Source organism: Marmota flaviventris, chromosome 10, assembly GCF_047511675.1.
Source record: "Marmota flaviventris isolate mMarFla1 chromosome 10, mMarFla1.hap1, whole genome shotgun sequence".
Lineage (NCBI taxonomy): Eukaryota > Metazoa > Chordata > Mammalia > Rodentia > Sciuridae > Marmota > Marmota flaviventris.
The window spans coordinates 5057741-5072442 of NC_092507.1; the positions used below are offsets into that span (position 1 = coordinate 5057741).

At 46.5% G+C, this 14702-nt stretch overlaps 1 protein-coding gene across 2 annotated transcripts; it reads left to right on the forward strand.

Moving 5' to 3' along the window:
* The first annotated feature begins 507 nt into the window (after positions 1–507).
* On the forward strand, positions 508–14200 carry Park7 (Parkinsonism associated deglycase). 2 transcript variants are annotated; one of them, XM_027947644.2, is made up of 7 exons: positions 508–598; positions 1609–1717; positions 3237–3338; positions 6230–6289; positions 7202–7271; positions 11013–11099; positions 13857–14200. In XM_027947644.2, exons 2-7 carry the CDS (start codon positions 1628–1630, stop codon positions 14015–14017), a joined length of 570 nt encoding a protein of 189 aa, XP_027803445.2. In that variant the 5' UTR covers positions 508–598; positions 1609–1627; the 3' UTR covers positions 14018–14200. The 2 variants fall into 2 exon arrangements, with proteins under 2 accessions (XP_027803445.2, XP_027803444.2); XM_027947643.2 differs by having other exon boundaries at positions 551–649.
* Positions 14201–14702: the final 502 nt, after the last annotated feature.

The following is a 14702-nucleotide window of genomic DNA, read 5'->3' on the forward strand; positions in this document are numbered from 1 at the left end:
GGAAAATAACAGTACTGACAGCATATATGTGCTTGCATGAGAAGATGTACAGGAAGCTAACAACGCTGTCACCCGGAGGGAAAAGCGATGGAACTGGATGAGGACAGGAATGTCATCTTCATCATCTTGGTTTGAAAGTGGTAAAAGCATTAATATCCAAAAACTTAAAATTAGGTCCTGTAAACAAACTACCCACTACGTATTTATCGACTTCTTTGCTTGGCATCCCTCTAATCCCGTAGGCTCGGCGGCGGCGGCAGCAGGGCTTTTAACAGCGTGGAGAGAAACTGCCCATGAAATGACAGAGCCGCCCGGGACCGGCGGCGAAGCGCAGGGGGACAACCCGGGAAGAGTCCCGGCAGAAAAAGGAGAGAGGAGCCAGGCCGACGTGCGTGCACAGAGGGAAGGCGACCTGCCCAGCGGCGGAGAGCGGCCCGGCCCGCGCGGGGCGCCGGGTGCGAAGGCAGGCTCCCCAGCTGCTCGCCGAGCGAGCTCCGCCGGACGTGACGCACTGACGTGAGCGGCGCGAGTTTGCGCAGTGCAGCGCCGAGGGCCCGCGGCGCGTGCGTGCTGGGGTGAGCAGCCTTCGCTCCGCGGGGTGAGTGGCCCAGGCGTCGCGGAGCTGCCGACCGCGTCGAGGCCTTCCACGGTGGGAAGGATAGCGGGTTGCGGACCAGCGCCTGCGGGGAGCCGGGCGGGCCTGGGGCGCCGCGGTGCCGGGTGGGGGCGAACAGGGCGTGCGCATGTGGAAGTGTGTAGGTTACGGTCGCGGAGCGCGGGCGGCTGGCCTTTGCCCGCCGCGAGAGCCCCGCGCTCCAGGTAGCGGTGCGCGTTCCTCAGGCTGAGAACCGTGTGCACGCTTGTGACCCTGCCAGCTGATGCCCCTCCCCGGAGCTTTTGCTTTTCTTATTGGAACTTAAAATAATAATAATAATAATAAAAAATATATAAAAAATCCTCTCCAAAGCTCTTGCAGGCTAGTTGCCAAAACTGTGTTCCCATTTTTTGCCGTTGATAATCAGTGCGGTTGTGTTTTGTGAAACAGTACTTGAGGAACTGCATTGTGCCAAGTGCAAGACAAGACCCACATTCGTGTTTTAGAAAACTTCATATTCAACATATTAGAAATCAGGTTTAAGAAAACGTGATAAAGAGCCTGCCCATGTAGTGCACGTCTGTATAATACTAGGGAGGCTGAGCCGGAGGATCCCAAGTTCAAGGCCAGCCTGGCAACTTAAGTAGACACTCTTTCAAAATTAAAAAAAAAAAGTGGGGGTCAGGTTGCCATGTCTATAGCTCAGTGGTAAAACACTGCACTCCTGAGTTAATTCTCCAGTACCACAAAAATAAATAGAAAGAAAAGGAAAACTTGGTAAAGGAAAATCAAACACACATTAGCAATCTCTCTCTGTCTTCAGCTCAGAAACAGAGCAACTGAAACTACTATGTAGATTATTAACCAAAATGCTTTTTTAAAAAAAATACCAAAATAATTTCCCTAGGAGATACTTAGTGTGCTTTAAAATGTTCCTTAACTTAAATATTTTGGCTATTATAGGGTTGTAGTGAAAGTTTTTTGACAATTTTTTTTTTTTTTAAATTTTTAAGGTGTTAAAACAACATCAAAATGGCTTCAAAAAGAGCCCTGGTCATCCTGGCCAAAGGAGCAGAGGAGATGGAGACCGTCATCCCTGTGGATGTCATGAGAAGAGCTGGGGTAAGTGCTGTTTACTAGTCCTTGTCAAAAGGTTTGGATTTTTAAAGACATTGAATAGAGTGAAACCCAAAGTACTTCATGAAATATTTAAAATATGTTCAAAAATACAGTGATTACATAATAACAAATATCTGTTTATTCACTGCCCATGTTTAATACTTATTAACATCTTGCCTTATTTCTTTCAGACCCATTTCTTTCTTCTTTTTGAGAGACAGTGTGGCTACTCTGTGCAGGCTGGCCCTGAACTTCTGGGCTCAAGCAGTCCTCCTACCTCAGTCTTGAGTATCTAGGACTATAGGCATGTGCCAAAATGCACAGCCTTGGACCCATTTCTTAAAGAACAGTTGCTTTAAAAAAACATACTTAAAGAGCTGGGGTTGTAGCTCAGTGGTAGAGTGCTTATCTAATGTGTCAGGCACTGGGTGCAAACCTCAGCACCACATAAAAATAAGTAAATAAATGTATTGTGTCCATCTACAACTAAAAAAAAAAAATATATATATATATATATGTGTGTGTGTATATATATATATATATATATATATATATATATATATATATATATTTAAGGTTCTGCATTGTAAGGTCACTTCCAGACTATTGTCAGTGTGCCAGACTTCATGCAAGGCATTTACTTATATACACCTTAATAAGAACTGTTAGGCATTGCAACCCATTTTACTGTTGAAGAAACTGAGGAACAGAGACGAAGTGTGCCCAAGTTACAGAGTTTTAAATAGAGGAGCCAGGTGGTAGACCCATGCAGTCTGGCCTTGTAGTCTGTTTACTGTATACTTTTCTGGTTCCAAAATTGAAAATCCAGCTTATTCATTTGGTGTTGCTTGTTAATATTGCACTATGTGAATGTGCCACAACCTGTCCATTCTTCTGCGTCCAGCCTTGCAATGCTGTGGTACATACTATACTTACTTATTGGTTCGTGCAAATGTGGGGAAGGCTTTTCAGACTCTGCACCTAAAAATGGAATTGCTAGGCCCAGGGAAAACCCGCGTCATCGTCATAGGTTTTGCCAAGTTGCTCTCCAGTGTACCAGTCTGTAGTCCCACCAGCAGGGTAGAAAAATGCCCATTTTTTTCCTAGTATCAACTCTTTGTATTGTTAGCTTTTTAAGTTTTTGCAAAATAACGTGGTATTTTATTTTTTAACTTGCATTTCTACCTTATAAAAATGCTATGAGGTTTAAATGCAACGGGAACCTTGCAAGATGGGTTATTAATAGAATGATCATGAAATTTATCTCCTGAATCAGATCACTTGTGGGAGAAAGGATTTTCTAGCCAGACGAGGTGCCAGGACAGTGGCTATAAGTTGGGGTTGTCCCAGGCAAACCACAACTGACCTAGTTATTAAATACATAATCAGTGTAATAGCTTACATTCAGTATGGTTTTCTTGCAACATTTACTGTCAAGTTATTTTAAAACCCAGGAAAGATGTGAAAATGTTACTCTTAAGTTTATGTCTCAGCATTCTTAAATATGATGTCTTTCTCTTAGATTAAGGTCACGGTTGCAGGTCTGTCTGGAAAAGACCCAGTACAGTGTAGCCGTGATGTTGTCATTTGTCCTGATGCCAGTCTTGAAGATGCACAAAAGCAGGTTTGTTTTCTGTACATGAAATTATTCCTTCATATGGCTTCTATGTTAGTTTCTTGAAATGTCTTTTAATTATATATAAGGTCATTGTTAGAATAGACTTATTTTAAGGAAATTTTTTTCCTTGGAAATATTCTCCACCAAACTTGGGGGTATCACCTTTCTGCTGTACTAAGAACCTGGCAGTTGTAGATACTGCTTTTGTGTCCAGGAGGTGGGAGGGTGGTGTGTGGATGAGTGAATGGGTGCAAAGGCGGAGGCGGGTGGAAGCCTCTTTTTGTCCTTTTTCTAAAGCTGTTTGTTTGTGATACATAGTATTTGGGTTCCTTTAACAAAATTATACATAGGAGGAATTCTGTGTCAGTCCCCCCTCCCCCGCTTTTCCTCCCCCTTCCCTTCCCCGCTCTTCCTCCTCTATTCTATAGCGCTCCCTTTCGCTCTTCAGTTTTGATTGTTTCTTTCTACATGTACATGAAGAGGAAATTCCATTTGGTGTATTTATGTGTGTGTACGACTTTGTTCTGTTAGATCCGTCCCGTATTTCTTTCTCTTCCTCCCTGCCTCTCACTCTCCTCCTCCTGCTCTGCTGACCTCCCTGGGTCTTGGTGACAGCCTACTTGCTCCCCTACTGCCTTCTTTCCTTACTCTGCTCCAGCTTCCGCACATGAGAGGCAACATTTCACCCGTGACTTTCCAAGTCTGGCTTATTTCACTTACATGATGTTCTCCGTTTTCATTTAAAGCTGCTTCTCAGTTGTTTGATTCATCTCAGATGAAACAGCTTGTGCAGAATGGTTGGCTTACAGGGTGGATGATTCTACTAAGATCCTCGCTTTTGTAGTACCTTTAGAAGGATGGTCCTCACCTTGAGGGTGACAGGCTCTCCTGGTTATCTTAGGGAAAGCTGGGTCCCTTGTCTCAGAAACTCTTGCCCACCTTGCCACAGGTTCAGATGGGCGTGTCAGGGGACGAGAGGTGGGCTGTGCCATACTCAAGGGGACAGTGGCAGAAAGGGGGCAGACCGAGCTCACTATGGTTGTGCTCTGCCAGAACCCAAGCAGAGTTCCCCATGTGAGTCGTCCTCACACAGCGAATATTTCATGGGTGGCTTGTGGGAGAATTGGAACATTGTTAATATATGCAAGTTCTTTTTTTTATCCTGTTAAAATGAGAAATAGAAGAGGAAAAAAAAAGATTCCTCTTTTCTATTTTGTCCTGTGGTGTCTTGAGTATTTTAGATCAGCAGTTAGCTTTGTAAGTATTCATTTAGTTAAATTCTAAAGAGTGAAAGAAATTAGGTACTTCACTTCCATTTAGTTTTTTGAGTTTTTGCTTTGTTTAAAACAAGTCAGATATTTATGATATTAAAAAGTAATTCTAAAAAGTAGATGTCACACTACTCAGGAAGCTAGGCAGGAGGATCAAGAGTTCAAAGCCAGCCTTAGCAATTTAGTGAGACCCTGTATCAAAATAAACTATACAAAAAAAGGCAGGAATGTGGCTCAGTGGTTGAGTACCCTTCAATCCCTGGTACCAAACTTTCATTTTGTAATTTAATGACTAAGATTTTTAACTACTTTATTGTTAATGCAATTTCCATTTTGTAATTTCAGCAAACATGAGGGTTTTGTTTTTTTTATTCTTTTTCTCCACATTTTGTATTGGTGCATTATAGTTGTACAGATTGATGGTATTTGTTATTACATATTTTTATATGCACACAATGTAATAATAAAATTTGGTCAACATCACTCCCCATGGCTTGAGATTATTCAGTTTTCTAAGACGTTTTGGTGTTTAGGAAGCTAAAATATTGTGTCATTTTTCTCTTTTCCCCACTAAGTTCCATTTTTCATAAAATTAAAAATATTTTTTCCTGTATTTTTTATTTAGTATTTGCTTTTAAAATTGCTCCATAAGCAGGATGTGGTGGTGGTGCACACCTGTAATCCCAGTGGCTCAGGAAGCTAGGCAGGAGGATCAAGAGTTCAAAGCCAGCCTCAGCAATTTAGTGAGACCCTGTATCAAAATAAACTATACAAAAAAGGCAGGAATGTGGCTCAGTGGTTGAATACCCTTCAATCCCTGGTACCAAAACATATATACATATATACACACAAAACATACGTATATACATACATAAAATTGTTACATACATTCTTCTCAAATAATAATTCAGGGCTGGGATGTGGTTTGGCAGAGCATGTGTTTGGCAAAGCAAGGTCCTGGGTTCAATCCCCAGCATGGTGAAAAAACAAAGGACGATTCATCTGAGGAGACATATATAAAGTTGAAGTGCTGAGTGTCCCTTTCTCATTCTCCCTCCGTCCCCCACTCTGCTCTCCTTTAGTGGCTGTGCCTCTCTGATATCTGTATACACTCAGCTGGGGGATGTGTGTGTGGCTTGTGGGCTCGCATAACGTGCATCTGGGTATGTGTGCTGTTTATACTTTGGTCTGTGTGTGTGACAGCCTCGCTGTGTAGCCCAGCTGGGCTCAAACCATTGTTCTCCTTCAGCTCGGGCACCCTGGTCTCTTACAAGAGTGCAGTTACCTGGAGCTGCTGCTCTGCCACGTGGACATCCTTTTATGTTACTCTGTTCATATATTCTGCATATTTTTTTTGCTAGTTAGAAACATCCCATCATAGGAACTCAGCATGACTTATTTAAGTTCTTTTTGGGGGTGGTTTTGGAGATTGAACCAGGGCCTCATGTGTGCTGTATTGCTGAGCTACACCCCAGCCCCTAACTATTTTTCTTTTGACAGATGCTTAGATTATCTCCCATGCTTTATTTGTATCCACATTTAAAAGACAAACGGGTTATTCGATTGTCACTTTAATTATATATTTGAAATAAAATGTTCTTTTTAAAATTTTTCGAACTATTACAGGGACCATATGATGTGGTGGTTCTGCCAGGAGGTAATCTGGGTGCACAGAATTTATCTGAGGTAAAAGCTCAAATTTACTCATACACCTCCAAAGGCTGGACAGGGTGGGGTCTAAAGCAGGCATTTCAGCATCTACTTGTGTTCTGTGCAGTTTGTTATTTGGATATTTTAGGGAGAAGGTTGTGAAAGAAAGAAAAACAACTAAAATTAACCAAATGGTATTATAAACTTATATAAACTTATTTTTATTTTAAAAAATATTCTAATAGCTTTTGTATGAAAAAGAGCTGAGCCAGTGGTCAGTTACTATGAAGAGAGGCACCCACAGTCCACAGTAAGAGCATGTGTGTTTCCCCAGATGCAGAAGAGTGCTCTGATATTGTGAAGGCTGACACAGGAAGCTGGGAGGCCAGCCATCTGCTCAGCAGTCACAGTTGAGGGAGGTTGTGGGGACTAGAGGTGCCAGCATGAATGAGAATGGCTTCAGGGGGGTCCACAGCCTCTTCATTTTAAGTCTTGTGTGAGGAGTGACCAGGGAAGAAGAGATGGGAGGGGCAGGTAAGCAGGCAGGGGTGGGGCGTACAGAAAGACTGGAAGAGGCGCAGTGGACATTAGGGAGGTCTCCTGGTCGGTCTGTCCTCACTCTGCCGTCTGAAGACCCCCACGCCCCTCTGCCTCTTTCTCCATGGAGAACAGAACCACAGGGGTCATATGTGCCAGGAGACAGTGCTTTCTCCTGTCGTCTTTAAGCAAAGAGAGATGCTTTTCTTTTAAGACAAATGCCTTGACTGGGGTAAGAATATAGGTATGATATGAATTTGATAATTTTCATATTAATGATTTAGAGATATTTTGGGGAAATAGATTGAAGCTCTTGTGGTTGAAGCTAAAATCAAATTTGGCCAAAGATTCCTGGCGAGAGACTGGTTTGCAGCCTAATCATAGCTGGCTGTCTTTGGTTTTCTTTGACAGTCTGCTGCTGTGAAGGAGATCCTGAAGGAGCAGGAGAGCAGGAAGGGCCTCATAGCCGCCATCTGTGCAGGTAATGTGCCCCAGCAGCGCAGGGGGAGAAGGCTTGAAGGCTTCCATCCTGGTGTGCCTGGTTTGGGTGGCATGAAGTCATGTCCTTTCAGCAGAGTCCAGTTGTCTGCTCAGTCTTTTCTGTACCCTTGGTCTGCATTCTGTGCAACTTACTGTTTTCTGTGTTCGGTTGACCTCAGAGGAAAACAAGGCCGATGGAATTCAGTGAACAGCTTGTCACAGCAGATCTTCCTGCCAGCACAGTCAGCAAGAATCTCTCAGACATAAACACCGCAGCTCTGCCCTGAGCTTGCCCTGCAGGCTTGTAAGCCAGGGTGCTTGCAGCCTGTGTCCCGGGTGTTTCCTAAATCTCTCTGTCAGGTGGTCTTGGGCCCCCGCATCATCTGCCACATAATTGAGAACAAAATCTTTTAGTGCTTTGTAGTTGTCCCTCCATCTTTGAGGCTTTGTAGCAGTATTCTGTCATCTGTGTCATTGCAAGTGCATTCTGTTGCTTTAAGGTCAGATGCTGTCCTGCTGTTGAGTGTGTGTCCCTGGTCAGTGCCCTTCCTGCTGTGGGTCTTCGTGAAGTGTGTCTCAGAAGAGCCAGTGAATAAATGCAGCATGGTGGGTGGTTTGGTAAAAGTGACATGCTGGTGTTTGTTCAGTATGTTAGGCCTTTTAAAGAGGTTGCAGCAGGGACTCTGTGCCCCAGCACTGTGCTCATTTTCCTCCAGAGGGCAGGCAGGTGAGAGCAGACCCTGGGGATGTCACTTGCTTTTTCTGCTCTCACACAGGAGTGGCATCAGAGGTTGTCAGAGCTGTCATTTGGGCAGGGCACTGTTGTCTGTGAATTTCTTCTCATGCTTTTAAAATCTCCCAGTTTGGGTATAGTTCAAGGATAGGGCACCTCTTTGCATGCCTGAATCCCTGGGTTCCATCCCCAGCATCCCCTAAAAATCCCGGTTTTAATTTCTAACATGGCACACAATGAGTAGTGTGACCCACAAACAAACTGAAGGTGTCCTAAGACCTCCAGTGCTTGAAAGCTGCCGTCTAGAGACTGGGAGGGACGACTGAGGCCCCTGCCCTGGCTGACCTTGCCCTTGGGTTCCCCGGTGCGCTGGCCTCTTGCCGCCTGCCCCGGGTCAGAAGGGCTTCTCCAAAGGCCCATAGTCACTGTGTCCCAAGCAGCTGCTCCCTCCTGGGAAATATGTCATGGGTCCTATTAGTTTGGTCTCTGACTGCTCTGCTGCTGGGAAGCTAGCCTCATTCTCAGGTGCTTTGACCAAAAGAATAAAGTGAGAGTCTGCCTGGATTTGTTTCCTTATTACTCTGCTAAAAGCAAAACCACATGACCTTTAGTCCTGCAGTGTCATGGAGGTAGCAAAATTACCAGCCTCATGTAGCTCACTGTCTTGTGCTGGGATAAGCTTGACTACCATGCCAGGAGTATGGGCCCTACAGTAATCGACTTTAAAAAAGTAAACTACACTAGCAGTGTGTTTATCCTGTTCAACATCCAGTACCACCATCTCTGTACTGTGTGCAAAGTGGGGGCACAGAGAGACAGGTGGTGAGCAGTGGATGTTGCAGTGATTATGTGGATGGGGACGATGGGACAGCAGAGGGTGGCAGGAGGGGGCTGATGTTTTGGTTTTGTGGGTCTAAGGATTGCCCAGGGTGCTCTACCACTGAGCCACACTCCAGCCCTTTTTTTAAAATTTTTTATTTTGAGACAGGGTCTTGCTAAGTTGAGCAGGCTGGCCTTGATCTTGCCAACCTCCTGCCTCAGCCTCCCCAGTAGCTGGGATTACAGGCGTGCACTGCTGTGTCTGGTTGAGATTTCCCTGTTTAAATCAGCAAATAAATAGAAGATTCTTTTGGAATGTGGCAGTTAGAATGTGGGAACTGCTTTTGAACTGAAAGAACATTAGGTCAGTCCCTGATAGTAAATGAGAAAGAGAAATTGGAAGGGAGGCTTTCTTGAGAAGAAGATAAAATGAGCTTTACTATGAGCATGGAAGGATGCTCAGGGAGTTGGCCAGGATGTTGTTCCTGTAAGTCTCCACCTGATGGTGCTGTGGGACGAGGATTCTGCTGGCTCCACCCTCAGGTCCTTGCTCAGAGCAAATCTGGAGGGGAGACTGGCAGCACTTTCATCCACCAGAGGCTCAAGTAGTAAGAATAACAAATATCTCCTTTAATTTTCCAAGCAGGATTCCTAGGCCACAGAAAGCAGCTCTGAGCTTCATGACCAGGCATCAGTAAAGTCCTGTGTCCACAGTTGCATAGGCTTTTAACCCTGCCCCAAGGAGCAGCCTAAGGACTGCTGGTCTCGCCTTGCTGCTGTCCTCACTGAAGCCTGCTTGAAAATATCAGCTCGTGTAGGGTTTCTTAGTTCTTCAGATCTTACCAAATAAAAACTGAAGAGTGGTGGTTCATGACATGCTGGTGTTTGTTCAGTGAAAGTTGGGAGATAGTTATTCCATTTTCATAGACTTTTAAATTTGGCTACCACAGTGGTTGTAGTAGTTGTCTTGTGTGTAGAATAAGTTAGGGTGGAAAGAGGCGTGTTTGAGGCTTTTGATTTAAGGACTTGATGAGGACTTGGTTTGAAGCTGACACAGGCAGAAAGCCCCGGAATCGGTTTCCTTGGCTTGCTGTATGTGGCAGCTGTGCTCGGTGTGGCCTGCTGTGTAGAATTGCTGTTGCCAGGAAGGTGCACCTGTGTGAGCCTGCAGGAGGCCGGGGTCCTCTCATCCAGGGGAGACCTGGGGCCTTAGAATTTTGTGTGAGACTTAGAAAACAAAAAGTATAGTAAAAACTTTTCTTTAAAAAAGTTTGAAGGTAAGGTGGTAAGGCTGGGGACTGCCCCTGAAGCCCTGTGCATGCAGGGCCAGTGCTTCCGCTGAGCTACCTGGTCATGACTTAGGGCAATTGCTAAAGTTGACCATTTCCAGTGAACTCTGGGTAGAGATCTCTGGCTAGTGCCTATATATTTTCAGGCTTTATCTTAAGAGCAGGGTACGTGATTTCACATGGTGACATTTCTGCATGGTTCTTTACATAACTAGTTTTTTCTTTTTTGGTGGTGCTGGGGATTGAACCCAGAGCCTTGTGCATTGCGAGGCAGGCACTCTACCAACTGAGCTACATCCCCAGCCCCCTGCCTAGTAGTTTTAAGAAGCTCTCGTGCCTTCATATTTAAGAGTTAGCATTTCACAGTTGTTTCCTTCCAGGCAGGGCAGTGTGCTCTTCTTACCGCCTGAGTATGTAGATGGCTAGAGGGATAAATGAACATTAATTCTCTGTTTTTCACTTTCAGGTAGAAAAATAAAACAGCAACAAAGTCCAGAAGTCCAGAGGGTACTGGATGCCCTTAATGTGTAACTAGATCTTTCTTTTTGCCAAGAGTAAGGCAGGAAGTAGACGCAAGGTGGTCTCCCCCACCTTTGTACTCGTGGTGCATTGGGTCCCTGGGCACATTCTGTTAGCCTGCCTGTGCTTCACAGGTGTCAGGGTAAATCTTTTTGATTAAGTCGTTATTGAAGTGTTTTAGATTTGTGTATTTTGCCCCATGTGCTCAGCAAATAATTTATTCAGAGTGTACTTTACCTCTCCTACTAAGAAGTGTTTAATTTCAGAACCACAACTCTGTTTTATGTAAGAGCTTTTAATTTTGAAGAATACATTTGCTGTTAGAATATCAAAGTATGATTTTCCTTCGTCGCCCTCAAGTTTTTATTAATCTTATTTTTAGGTCCTACGGCTCTTTTGGCTCATGAAATAGGTTTTGGAAGTAAAGTTACAACACACCCACTTGCTAAAGACAAAATGATGAATGGGAGTAAGTATATGCTTATGTTTTCATATACAAAAAGACCTCAGAAAACTTATTAGCACCATCTGCAGCTAGAATGGGGTGTTCTGGGCTGAGGCGGATGGCCTTGGTCCTCTGCAGCTGTGTCACGGGAGCTGTGCTCACCTGGGGCTGCAGAGGCAGGGCTCTGGGTCTCTGCTGTCACAGACAGAAGGTGGTTATGAGACATGCTGAGGTTGTGTTTTTATGAATGCTTTTCCAGCAGCCTAGGGTACAGTTACAACCCTGGCCATAGTTTAGAACGTGCCATTTACCCACAGTGCACAGCAAAATGAACCTTGCTTTTTTCTCCCAGAGTGCCTGCTTCCTTGGCAGCATGGCCTGCTTCTTTGGTGACCTATTTCTTTTCTAAATAATAGTTGGGCACTTACTTTCATCATCTTATCTTTTTCTTTTCTTTTTGGTACCAGGGATTGAACTCAGGGCCACTCAACCACTGAGCCACATCCCCAGCCCTTTCTCGCATTTTATATTTAGAGACAGGGTCTTGCTAAGTTGCTGAGATTGGCTTTGAACCCACAATCCTCCTGCCTCAGCCTCCCAAGCTGCTGGGATTATAGATGTGTACCACCATACTCTGTTATTATGTATTTTTTTAAAAAATTGGTGACTTTTTGTTAGTTAGATGTTAAGTTGGGAGTAATATCATCTGCATGAAAACTTTTTTTTTTTTTTTTTTAAAGCTTTGGCTTTGGGCATTTAAATGGAGGAGTTTGGGCTGGGGATGTGGCTCAAGCGGTAGCGCGCTCACCTGGCATGCGTGCGGCCCGGGTTCAATCCTCAGCACCACATACAAAGATGTTGTGTCCGCCAAAAACTAAAAAAAAAATAAATATTAAAAAATTATCTCTCTAAAAAAAATAAATAAATAAATGGAGGCGTTTGATTTACTTGGAAGTAGTGGAAAGATTTCAGAGGGTGGAAGGAGCCAGAGCAGGTACTTCGCCCGCCTCGCCCACGCCCTTTGCCTCTATGTTCTTGCTGGGGGTGGCAGGGAGCAGGCTGTGAGGCTCACAGCCTCCTCTTGATGAACCTTCTGATACCCAGGACCAGGCAAGGCAGCTGCCATCCTCCTGCTGCTCAGGCGAGGTTTTGCCCTCTGCCCATCCCTCCTCTGTGGCAGAAAGGCTCTGCGTGTTTAAGTTACCAGGCACTGAAGTTAGTGAGTCCCGTCAGGAGGAAGCATGTGACATCTGAGCCAGGCCTAGTGCTCTGAGAGGAGCAGCCACAGGCATCTTGGGCACTGCTCTGTGGGAGGCCTTGACTTGGCCTCATGGTGCACTTGGTGGGGCAGTGAGGTTTCCCCAGGGGAGCTGTCCAGTCCAGAGGCTCTCAGCTTGTCAGGTGTTGAACAAGCGAGTTGTAACTTCAGTGATTCATTTTTTGTCCCAGGTGGCCTTTGTGTTGGTAAGCTCCAGTGGTCACCTGTGGGCCGCCGGCAGCTTTCTGATGGGTGGCCTCACTCAGTTGGGACCGTAGGTGGGGTCTTTAATTTCTCTGAGCCTCGGTTTCCTCATCTGTCACCTGAGAGTAGCAGTAGCATCTTCCCTGGCTGGGGTGGCAGTGAGCTCATATGCACCCCGCGGCCCAGGCAGGTGTCGCTGCCGGTCCTCTTGCTTGCTGTACCCTCCAGGCCGGGTGGCACATCACAGGTCTGGACAGCCAGCCCCTCTGGTTCTCTAGCTTTGCATTTTAGACCACCCTGGCCTGGTTGAGCCAGCAGTAAATGGGTTTAGTCATGAGAACCTTTCCCTTCACTAGGGGCCCTTGTTTCCTCCACAGTAGTGTAGATGGGAGATTCCCCCGTGCTCTTGTTATTTTGGTGGGTAACTTTTTAAAAAAAAACTTTGCTTAGTGGACCTTTGTTTATTTTTATGTGGTGCTGTGATTCAAACCCAGTGCCTCATACACTCTAGGCAAGTCTACCACTGCGCTACCACCCCAGGCCTGGGGACCTGATTTTTAATGATAGTAAGGTGTAGATTCCTGCAGGCGCTGTTAACCCACCTTGAAAAGCTCGAGACAGCCACTGACACATGGGGGTTCTACTTTAAGGGGAGGCACTGCTGCATTTTTCGTATTTGTTAAGCCAGCGCTTCCTGAGCTGCTGCTTTGGTGGCGTCAAGACCAGAAACAGGAACAAGGTGCAGCCGTGCCCCGGCTGCACAGGTGCCTGAGCCATGCTGTGCTGAGTTGGGTGGGGGGGGCGCAGCCCTGCTCTCATCCTTCACGGAGGTTCTTGTCTACTTTGACTCCTCCCCTCCCTCTAGTGGCCCTCTGTGTCTGCAAATTACTTAAGTGGGGTCACCGCCACCCAAGAGACAGCCGCAGTCACCCTGGATGCCTGTCCACCTGCAGCCCCTTCACCGAGTTCTGAGCATTTATCTCTGGGCCTCCGTCTCCCACCTTCTCCCCTTACTCCCCCGCACCTCTGCCTGGTGCAGCCCTTGCCAGCTCTCCCTTGAAACAGGGTCTTTTCCCTGCACTCCAGTCTCTGCGGAGGCCAAACCTCAGAGGGCCTTGTGTGCCACAATTTGGAGTTCTGGGAGGCCCTTCTGAGAGCTCGGGAGCCCCTCAGCCAGCCAGCGGGAGGCCTTGTTTCTGTCTGGCTTTATGTGAGACCTGTGGCGTGCTGTGACAGGGCGCTGATAGCTACCCAGTAGTCACTGTCATGCCTCCCCCCAAGCTCTTTAAAGATGCATCCTTGCCGTTCCCACCTGGCAGGTCACTACAGCTATTCAGAGAGCCGCGTGGAGCAGGATGGCCTGATCCTCACCAGCCGTGGGCCTGGGACCAGCTTTGAGTTCGCCCTTGCCATCGTGGACGCGCTCATGGGCAAGGAGGTGGCTGACCAGGTGAAGGCGCCCCTGGTTCTTAAGGATTAGAATGCCTGCCCCAAGGGGCCAGGCGACTGATGGTAGTCCTTCTCACTGTGCTCACCAGCGCCAGTTGGTCAGCACGGCAGTGGCAGCCTGCTGTGTGATGTGGCCACCTCGTGCCCCCAGCCTGCACACTGTGCCCCTGCCTCCTGAACCTTGTGTGCAGAATAAACAGGGCGTTGAGCAACACTGCTGCTCTGCTTTGTCTCCAGATTCTTCTGTGAAACTGAATTCATGATCAGTCTGAAGGTGACCACTGAGGTCCCTCTCCAAGAGGGAAGAGCGGGGCAGCGCCTCAGGAGTCTGGCGGTTTCCACCCGCTCCCCAGCTGTGTGTTCACGGTGCGGTTCAGAGCAGTGAAGTGGGCTGTACCCGTGAACTTTGTAAGTCGGCCCCTCCTTTCTTTTGTGGAAAGGGACCTCCGGTGGGGTGAAAACTCCCAGACTGCCCTGCGTCTCTCCCCCTCCTCAGGGAGCAGTGCCCAGCACTCCTGGGAACTCTTCAGCTCCTGCTTAGGAGTAAAAACGTGCCTGGGGTGGGCACACAGTCTGGGTCCTGTCAGTCAAAACCTCACATACCCTGACCACATGACCCAGATGAGATGGGCCAGTGGCTAAGACTCAGTTCTGCAGCCTCTGGGTAGCTGCTGAGATGCTCTGCTGCTAGATTGGCCAGAAAGATATTCTGTAAA

Excerpts from the sequence above, each read along its gene's own strand:
- Park7 (XM_027947644.2), top strand. The coding sequence starts at position 1,628 with ATGGCTTCAAAAAGAGCCCTGGTCATCCTGGCCAAAGGAGCAGAGGAG. Across the intron at positions 3,339-6,229 it reads TTGAAGATGCACAAAAGCAG|GGACCATATGATGTGGTGGT; the intron begins GTTTGTTTTCTG and ends GAACTATTACAG. Across the intron at positions 11,100-13,856 it reads AGACAAAATGATGAATGGGA|GTCACTACAGCTATTCAGAG; the intron begins GTAAGTATATGC and ends CCCACCTGGCAG.